The 10,642-nt window shown below is 34.6% G+C and overlaps 1 protein-coding gene across 1 annotated transcript in view; it reads left to right on the top strand.

Annotated features, from left to right (window-relative positions):
* The first annotated feature begins 3,810 nt into the window (after positions 1-3,810).
* Positions 3,811-10,642, top strand: part of WNT3 (Wnt family member 3) — a 28,391-nt gene continuing 21,559 nt past the window's right edge. Inside the window, exon 1 of the mRNA XM_087713389.1 lies at positions 3,811-3,890. Coding sequence (XP_087569515.1) covers positions 3,811-3,890 — 80 coding nt within the window. The remainder of the gene's footprint in view (positions 3,891-10,642) is intronic.

The following is a 10,642-nucleotide window of genomic DNA, read 5'->3' as shown; positions in this document are numbered from 1 at the left end:
GAACTGCTAGGTTGGCAAAAGCTGAGACAAGTAATAGGAGCTCACTCCATTACGGGTTTTGAGATTTGTGATGAGTCACAAAGATGTAGTCAGGAGGGAGTGCTATGAACACTAACAAATAAGGGAAGAAAAAAAGCCAAATGCTGATAATATTAAATATTGTTAAATTTAAATGCTGCTTTCAAAGAACTAGAAGGATAATGTATAAAACTAGAAGGATAATGTATAAAAATATAAATGAGTCTTCTTTCTTCATCTTCTGCTCACTGGTTCAATCAGGAGCTATACCATCCCTCTTCCCTGTCTGCCTGCTTGGGACTATTTGGCTAAACAATTTCTAAAGTGATGTTTTTCTGATCAGCTGATACTCTGTTTTCTGCTTCTTTAAGCTTCAAGGTTTGAACTGTTTTTGCCTGACTGTTTCTCCTGCTGACTGGAAACCAAGCTACTTGCTTGAAACTAAAAATCAATAGCCTTTGTGTTCCTTTGACTGCTGCTCTGAACTCTCCATGTATCAGTTGCTACAGCAGGCTTTCAAACAGAGCAGAAGCCTTCATCAAGCTAATAAAAGCAAGTTCGGCCTGAAATGGCAGACACTGCACAGGAATTTTCTCCTAAGTTTACAGCACCCTGTTTAGTTAATACATTAAATCCCTCCGGGTTCTATATTCACACTGTGGAATCCATTATTAGTTGAAAGGTGACACGATCCAATGGCACACAACATGTTTTTCTTGGAAAATATCCCTACATTAATTCCTGTCATTTCTAGTAGACTCTGGAGAATCACCATCTGAACATCACTGGATTCACTTACTTTAAGTTTTGCCATCATGGGTTCAATTGTCTTAAATTATATTTGGCTGGGCTTACACAACACAACACCCCAAAAAACCACAGGATAACTCTAGGGGTGATGTAAAGTAGGTTAGTCCTGAGCTACGTAGACATTCCATTGGCCTAACAGTGTAAAAGACAATGTCTTCTGTTTCTATAAAAAGCAGGGAAAACAATTCATTTTGAGGGCACATATATCTTTTAACAGACTCGTACCTTTTTTTTCTTTTTAAAGTTTAGTGTTGTCACTATTTATGATTTGTGTTTAAAATTCCAGATTTTACAGGACAAAGACAAAGTATTAGCATTAGTTTTATTTATAAAGAAATAATCCATCAAATTTATTGTTCAGCCATATTATGAATTTTTTAATTTCACAAGTTGAGACATGGATTCATCCAGGCCTTTGGAGATAAACCAGTAGGGTGTCAGAATTCTTTATTCCTGTCATGAAAACCATTTGCAGAAGTGAGAAAATTGGGTGGATCATACTTTTATCTTAAGAAAATTAACAAACCTGAAGGGTCCTTGTTTCTTACAATCCCTTGTTCAGGAGTAAAAGCATATTTTAAATCCTTCCTCCCAGAAGGCTTAGTTTTTAGATTACATGCAGGGAAATGCTGTGAAGACCAGTAGCTTGAATGCAGAAAACTGCTTTTATAACCACTTGTTTACTTATCTATTTCTATATTCAATTATTGATCAATTATTTAATCATTCCCTCTTTGTTTCCTGACAACAATCCTGCAAGTTATGTCAAAGTCCCCTAGGGAGCTTCTGTAGCTGATAGAGAATTTGGAACCAGATCTCCTTGATGCTAATCCAGCATCTTAATCTTTATATGAAAGTGGCTCTCAGGAAAAAATGCTCAGTCTGAAATTGCAGGTCATATTTTATCCAAACATATAAATAACTGGTGACTGAGAATAGTTTTGGTTGAGAATAGAATCCCCTACTCCCAAGGCAATTTTACAGGTTATGCACCTTCACTGTCTTATAGATGAAAAATTATCTGTGTTTTTCAACTGAATATCTTTAATTATTTATTTAAACCATTTCTGCCTCATTTCCTCAAGGCAATTAAAAACAAATGTAGGAAAAGAAAAAATGGAAAAGAAAAAATGCAAAATTGAATTAACAATATACCTATCTCTAAATACACGAATTACTGAAAGTCCTTCAATAGCGCCATGGAAGAACAATTACATTCAAAATATCTCCTATCCTTTTCTAGAGGCAGGCTTTAGGCTATGTGCATGCAGAGATGGGGCCAGGCGGGCTTCTTCAGGGAATCCATAATTGAAATGCAGTGACAGAGAAGACATTCATACTCTCCACCGAAGCTGACAGGACCAGGACTCCAGATAGTCACTGTCACTCAGGGGTGTGACATACTGAACTATTTCTCATAAGGCCACAGTATTGCCTCATCAATTGCATTCCATTTACTGATATTAATGGCCATAAAATATATTTCTTTGATTTCAAACACAATGATTTGCTTGCCATTCTACAGATTATCCAGGAGAACGTAGGAGTCCAAGGAAGGATATTCTTTTTCTGTTTCTTCAAATTATTAAAGTGTTCAGGATGTAATCAGTTTAATTGTAATCCAGCAAGGTGGTGTGGTGGTAATTCTCCTTTTATTTTTTACATTATTCTTGCACACGGTCAAAATAGTAGAATGTGTAAAATCTTTTTGAGTTCATGAATGATTTTTCCTGGATTTATTCAATGTATGTAACTGAAATATTAATCCTGTATTGGCCAAAATATGCATGTAGTTAAACATTCCTCTCTTCCTTCTCCTGGCCCCATTTAACCATATTATAGTAGGCAAATAGCACTAGAATCAGGACAGACAGGAGAGGCTTTTGACATAATGTTTTTTGCTAATATTTTGCCAATATGTTTTCAAATTTCTCCTTCCAAAAGCATATTAATATAGTCAATAGTCCATGCTTAGAATCCAATTTGATCATGCGACTCCCTCTATTAAATATGTGAATGAAGAATGAGTGAAAAGTTTATTACATACAGTCAAAGGACCCAAGAATAAAATAACATAAAAAGAAAACAGCATACATTTTGACATTTCACGGGAAACAAATTATTCAGAAAATGGTTTCTTCCCGTGTGGATAAATTAATCTCTCTTGACCCAACTTGTTGCATCTCAACCTATAAATGTGTAAAGGATTTAAAAAAGAATGTTTAGAAATGTCGGTATCAGAATCAACTGAGACCTTGATGTAAGATAGGAAATATAGTGCAGTTCATATATTAGCTCCTTAACATCAAAAAGCCTATCTTAAATGGCTGCAAATTCACATTTTGTACTTGCCATCCAACTGGCAGAGGAATACATAAGGAGCCCTAGAAAGCATACAAATGAAATTCAAGAATTTCCCCATTCTCACCTTACCTTCTAAGCTTAATCATGTCATGGCAGATGAGCCATAAACTGTACATCCCGTGGAGAGTTAAAAAAAATAGGGGAAAAAGACAAAGGGAATACACTAGAAAACTCTCTTTCAAGGTTTGCCTATTACTCTCTGTAACAAGCAGTACATTGCTGTGTTTGTGTGTGTGGGGAGAAATGTTGGGATGACTGACAGCCTTGAACTATAGGCTCATCCCTCACCTTAGGCCGTGCAATCTGATTGGATGCTTCCTGACATCTCCAAAGCACAGCACATTTTAATAGACGCTTTGGTAGTTTGTCAGGGGTGGGTGGGGGAAAAGGTTCAGCGAGGTGCATTTCTGACCAGCACAAAGTCATTTTCCACTTCAGGAATATTTCTTGGCTTTGGGTGTGTGTGTAAATGTGAGGGGGGAGGGTGGGGGGGTAGAAATACCTGTGGGGTTTTTTTTCAGGGTGGGATTGTTTTGTTTTGATTTTTTGGGGGTCCTTAAATGTTTTTCTGCAAACTTCGTGGAGAGTGCTCTTCTCCTCAGCACCAAGCCTGGACTAATGGATTACCACCTGCTTGGATTAACTTTAGCTTTTTTCTTCGGTGATACAAAGGTCCTAGCCGGTTACCCTATTTGGTGGTAAGATTTCTTTTCTCCTCATCTCAAACTTTTTGGCAGCCTACCTCTTTCTCCCTACTTCAGTATATTTGCATTCTCTCTGCATCCTGATTCATGTTTCTCTCATCATTTTGCTTTTTCAGAATTTGTGCAAAGTTCCTATGTGCTCGCCTCGCTTTTTTCATTTTGGAAGGGTGATACTTAAAAGATTTTTTCCTTTTGCTTGAAAAGCATTGTGTCTGTCTCAGTCATTTGTGGCATCAGAATAATATATTGGAATATAATTTATAAGCAGCAGGCATTGTAAGACAATCAACTAAAATAATATAAATATTAAACTACTATCAAGATTCACTATTAGGTATTTGCCAGCAGATCACAAATGTTTATTAACAGTGCTATGTAAAATGACTCTTCAAATGTGTTCTTTCACTTTAAATATATTTGCTTAATGATGCCAACATCTGCAGAAAAAAAAATCAAGAAAACAACCAAGATCTAAGTTTTAATTTCAATATTTTTTTGGAATGACAACAATTTGACATTTTAATTTCCTGCTTGCTTCATAAGAATCTTGACTCCATTTAAGCAAACCAAGAAGATAAAAGCTAAAAATTATTTTGCCAAAGATTCATTTCCCTGTACTAGGACATGGGATGATCTGAGATTTTTTTCAGCAAAACCAAAATTTAGGTTATTAAAAATACTTAGCATTTAATAATCTAATGTTGGCTTTTCCTGTTGCTTAATTAAAATATATCCTTATACGAAAATGTTTTAAATACTTGAATTAGAAATATCAACAGCTTTAAGTTAACTTAATATGGCCTTCCATTACCACTTTCAAAGTTTTCTTTTTATGTAAATTATTCCCTTAATTCCTTTTTAAATATAATCAAAAGTGTGGTATAAATATAAATCAAAAAATGTTTAATTTTGAAAAATAGGTTGTGTTGTAAAATTTTGGTTTAGATGCCTACTATAAATAATAAAGAATAAACATTCAGTATATTTAACAATGTTTTTAACCTTATTTTGTCTGATTATATGAAAATAATTGAGAAAAATTAAATCACAGCAACATCAAAAAATGCTTGTATTTTCCATGCCAAATGGATATGACTCATATATATTAAAGTTCAAAAAGATTCTCCTGTCAGAATTTAGATTAATCAGATCTCTTTTAGCCTCAGGTTTGATGAAACAAACTTCCTATAAAAGAAGCTGTAAACTATTAAGAATCAAAGGTTTTGTTTCAAGTAGAACTGTCAAGGAGAACTGATTCAGAGAATTTAGTTCAGTAAACAGAATCTGGCTGTGCTGCTTATTTAAAGTTAAAAATTTCAGGGTATAAAGAAAAACCTTGGTGTTTTAGTAAAATTTTGCCCTTCCAATCATACTTATTAACGTAGAGAGAAGCACTATAAAAAATCTATTTTCTTCCAGTCTGCTTAATTTTTCTCTTCCCCTAAAACCTATTCTTCTGGTAGATATCTTTTGTCTCAAAGAAAAAGGATTAAGCCTCTGGATTTTAAAATACAGACATACATAATTCAACAACAATATGCACCTACGCATATTTTAGGATAATGAAAATTATCTATAGAGAATTTATAAAGCGTCACAGTGACTGAGCTGTGCTTGTATAGTTGTGTTTTCTAGTACAGTATAGAGCAAATGTTGTAATAATTATATTGAAAAACAAGGCTCAGAAATGAACAAATCAATTATCAATAATTGATAATGAGCTGTAAGTTAGTATATACATTTCATAGCAATCCTCACACCTTATTTCATTGCATGTTTTCTAACTTCGTCATTCAGTTCCTTTCAAATTCAAGTGGTTATTTTCACTTGATGTGAAAGTGTATGTACCTATATTTTGCATTATTTAGCAGGATTTAAGTGAATTGGGAAAGATCTGAATTTATTTAAGTTTCTTGCAAATGTTCAATCCCTCTTCAGGATATAATTCCAGCTGAAGAAGATAGTCAGTAAATAATTGTTTAACAAACAATAATAAAAATTAATAACCATGCACAATTTTGCAGAAAAAAAGCCAAAGTGCATACAATCAATGTATTAGTTTTATTAATGTATAGCAGGGGAGAGAAATTGTCAGTCATAAAATATGGGACAGCGGTCAACTTTCACATATATAAAACTGGGAACGTAATAATTTACTTCTGCATTAAAAAATAATCCAGCATTTTCAAAAAAGATTTAAAATTCTTCAAACTAAACAGTCTAACTAATGTAATTTTGATCACCTAGTCTTATCTTGAGTCAATTTGTTTGAGCTACAAAACTGAAATTCCAGGTACAAAAGACAATGAGAAAGCTAGTTAGGGACCTGATGTTAGGAATAAAAAATGAATATATCGAAAAGTGTGAAAAAAGCAGGTTGCATAGTTTCAAATTGCCTGGAATGGGGGTGGGATGAGGCAAAGAGGAACAGGAACAGGTAGTGTGGGTGTACACACATACATACATATACATATATATAAAAGTGCAAAGGCTGGCTGAAAGCTTTGCATAAGGAAGAAAGCGAGCAAGAAAGGTGATACTAGCTTTAGTTTCATTACAATATTTTCATACGTAGTTCTGTATAGTAATACTATAGCACTATTAAATCTAGCCAACTGAGCACAAGAGCACAAATGTATAAAACCAGCCCCTAAAAAATGAGATTCGCAGAGAATATGTACCAGTATTTTTCTCCAGCACTCCATAGCCCATCATCTCAGGTTGTGATGACAGCTGTGTACGCTGTACATGTCATATATTAGAAGAATATAACTGAATAAGAGTGACCTGCATCTTTGACCCAAGCACATATTAGGTATAACAGATTTTTCCTGGGCATATGGAAAAGACAATGGCCAGCATAGAAGTCAACTCTTAAATGTCCGTGGAGATTCTCAGTTATCCAGGTCATAGTTGTCCCAAACGTTCTTTTCAAAAGGCAACTGGATTTCCTTTGTTTTTTCTTTGAAGACATTCTGCTTCTCATCCAGTTGGAAGCTGAAAGAACTGAAGAATCTTCTTGGAAGAGAAGCAAAATGTCTTCAAGGAGAAAGCAAAGAAAGTCCAGTTGCCTTTTGAAAAACTTCTTGGGTCAATTCTTAGATCCAAGACTAAAGGTGCTGCCATATACATGACTTAAATTGTGTCCCATAAATTAGGATACAAATGGAAAAGCTATGTTGGCTTAGATTTCTATATTTGACCCCACCTTAGTAATATTCGCTCTTGTGGAAAAGTACTTCTCCAATATGATCTTCAATTTTCCAGAACCACTTTTGGAAATCTAAAAAACAATGACCTCTGGCTAACCTTTAAAATACATCACTTGTATATGCTTTGTTTTTTTTTAAAAAAGATTGAAAGAGAAAGAGAGGTTGCTGTAGTTGAATTCAGATGCTAATTTCTCCAAAACCTTCCTGATTTTCAACTGAATGATCTTTACATTGTTTGCTTTTTGTATAATCAAGTTCATACCATATAGAAATAAGATTTTAAAATTCAAGAAAATAGGGACAGAAGCTTGATCATTAGGACAGGTGGTGGCATTCTTACTTGATTAAAAAGGGACCAAGAAATGGGAAAAGTCAAAATCTAGAATTGCATCAAACACAATGACTTTTTTTAAAAGGAGAAAATCTACTGTGATTTGTTTTTCTTTGTAAATCATGCTTTGGAACTGTATGTGTGTGTATATATATATGTGTGTATATATATGTTTCTTTCACTGAATTTTATACAGTTTGAAAAGCTTCTGAGAATGCTGCAATATGTGTAAAAAAAACCACAAAAAAGAAGGTGCAATAATCTTTACAGCCTGGGCTGTAGAGGGCTGCTTTCTTTCTAGAGCTGTGATGGATCTGGAATTGGATTTGCCTCTTCAAAGTGATGTAGTCCAGGACTAATATAACCAGGGGTTGAATGGAGGAAGAATAAGAATTCCCTGGACCACCTACACAATCCTACTGAACATTCCTCAGTTTATAATTCAACACTTGGTCTTCTTTAGAAAGCATCCTTGAAACCAAGGAGGTAAGGTCATCCAAAATACAAGAATGCCATAGGAATTGTGGAGGGCTTTGGGAATTATTTTTAACTTCATTGGCACTCTTGATGGAGGGGAAATGGACTGCAGTAAGAAGACCGTACCATCTTCTTGATGACAGAAGAAAATACACAGTTTGGATTTACTTATTGTGCTAAGTCATTACAAGAAGCTATAATGTGGTTTGATTTGGCTCTACAAAGTTATAGGAATGGTACCTTACAAATTCTTTATTAATCACTATTTCTGAACTCGAGTATTCTTAGATCTTTTCACTGGAACTCTACTAAAATCAGACTTTCCCTGCCTGTCAAATATGACACAATGCCATCTTGGTGGTTGGGAAGACAACAATACTTTAGCAGCTGAATTTCATCTTTAACATTTTGCCTGCTGGCTTCAGATATTAATTGACAACTGATGTTGCCAAAAGCCTATTGGCAAGTTGGATGCCAGCCAATGGATAAACAACAATTGAGTTCAACCAGTGAGATGAGCCATAATTATGTCTATGCATATCCAAAATCAGTATCAATAACATTTAAACTCCAGATGGTGCAAATGAATTTGGAAATTAGATCTACCAAGGAAGAAAGCGCAGAGATGATTAAATTGGACAAAGCTCATATTCCAGAGCTGAATCTTGGCAGTAGAACATTCACCTTAGCTAAAGATCACACATCCTGATCAACTCGCCAATCTACAGAAACCCAATATTAGAGTGTCCTTTCCCAAGCTGACCTTTTCTAGATATGCTGAATTACAATAGCCATCATTCTCAACCCACAAGGCATTATCCCTGCTGGATATTGATAATCAATGCTATAATTAGATACTTAGAAATAGGTTGATAAATACTGTGCACCTCCATGGCCTCACTTTAAAGAAAGGTTTGGATAAACAGAATAATCCACCTGACCTTTGTCCAATGATTCTGTGAAAAACGTAGAAGTTTTTCAAAGATAGGAGAAAAGCATTTGCACATTCTCAAAGGTATTATTCCATCTCACCTATTAAGCAAACTCTTCCCTCCTTTTTTTGTGATCTTTGTCTTCTTTCAGCCTTTTCATATTTAAACATTTATCCCACTTAGTAGAAAATAACAAATGAAATGAGTGGAAATTCATCTGTAAGATTTCAAGAGTAAGACATTTGGCAAAATTCTAGAATCAATAAATTGCAAAGAACATTTATTCCATTATCCTCCATAGTTTCCCTATATATTCCCTAGATACTTACTGTGTAAAGAATGAATATCTCCTTTCCTTTATTTTTTAAAACATTTCTGAAACTTTCCATCAGGCTAACTAAAACCTTAGAAATTGCCAATACTGTATTAATAATTACCATGTTTCTAACATTTCCTATGACAGAAATGTATGTATGTATGCAACTAGTTTACATAAAGTTGCTTAAATGATGTCCTCATAACTCTATACATAAAATGAAACACTCTGCATTCAAATATGACATTTCCATTTGACTTTGTCTTCCACAAAAGAGATTTTTCTCTTGAGATGGATTTCCTGCCTAGCATTTATTATTTGCTTTGGTTTTAAAAAGGAATGGTTACAGGCGTGCTTAATACCCACGGATGTTTGTTTTCAAGATGCACATTTTTAATTTCAGATTTTTTTAAAAAAATCATTGAGTTTATGCTCCTGTGACCAGAAGTTTTAAAATTAAAATTTTGGATGCCACGAAATAGTTTCTAGAGTCAGGTATGTTCTTGACTTAAGGCACAATTGGATACATTTTGGTTAATTTCTTTCCATGCTTCCATCACAATTCAAGAAATAAAATTTACCTCAATCTTCCTTTGGGGTATTAGGGACAAATTTAAAATAGCCCATCTCACAGATATTGTAACAACATCTTTGGATAAACATTACTGATGCAATTTATACCACATACAAAACAAATATGGAATAAATTATAATTAGTATTAAAAAAGCAGCTAGATGTTAAAAGTTATATAAAACAAACTGACAGTCAGATTTATTTAAATATAAAAGGCTGGGGAAAATGGACAACCAGTATGAATTTTATTCATACTCAAATTGGCTGAAAAGGAAGATTTACAAAAAAAAAATTCCCTGGAATTCAGATCCTAGGAGTGATCTGTTCTCCTCTAGGGCACCAGAGAACCAACTATATAACTCTCCTCCTTATTTCTTTGGAAACTGTTAAGTTCTCCGTGGAATTAGAGATAATTAAAATTTACTCCCGACTCTTGTTCTGTCTGTTCAGGTACATTTAAAAAGGTTCAGAGGCCAAGCAGAAATTAACTGACAAACATGTTAGTTTTTAAATTATGGATTCCCGCCCACTCTAAAATATGATTCTATTATAACAAATTCTAGATTTTACCGTATTGTCAGGTTGCGGGATTTCGAAAACATTATGAACACTTTTTGCTCGTCTAGTCTTCTACACCTTTATGTGAGTTCAGATCGATCGATCGATCGATCTCAGTGGGAATGATGGTTGAATTCTACACGATTGCACCATCTCTGCAGATTTATTTATTTTTAAATCGGGTTCGAATGTGATAACTGTTTGCCGACACCCGGGGGTCATTTGCTCCCTGTGAAGTAAGAAACGCGTATACTGGGAATTAGGAAAACAGGCTGGCTTGGAGAGAGGGGCCGCTGGCTAGTCGCGAGGGAAGAGTGAGGCACGGCAGATGAACCTGGGAAGCTGC

The sequence above is a fragment of the Thamnophis sirtalis genome, unplaced genomic scaffold (genome assembly GCF_051295495.1).
Source record: "Thamnophis sirtalis isolate CommonGarterSnake01/CBP01778 unplaced genomic scaffold, rThaSir2_p1.2 scaffold_4, whole genome shotgun sequence".
Classification (NCBI taxonomy): domain Eukaryota; kingdom Metazoa; phylum Chordata; class Lepidosauria; order Squamata; family Natricidae; genus Thamnophis; species Thamnophis sirtalis.
Note: the sequence above shows the minus strand (reverse complement) of the source record. Positions and strands in the feature narration are given on the sequence as shown.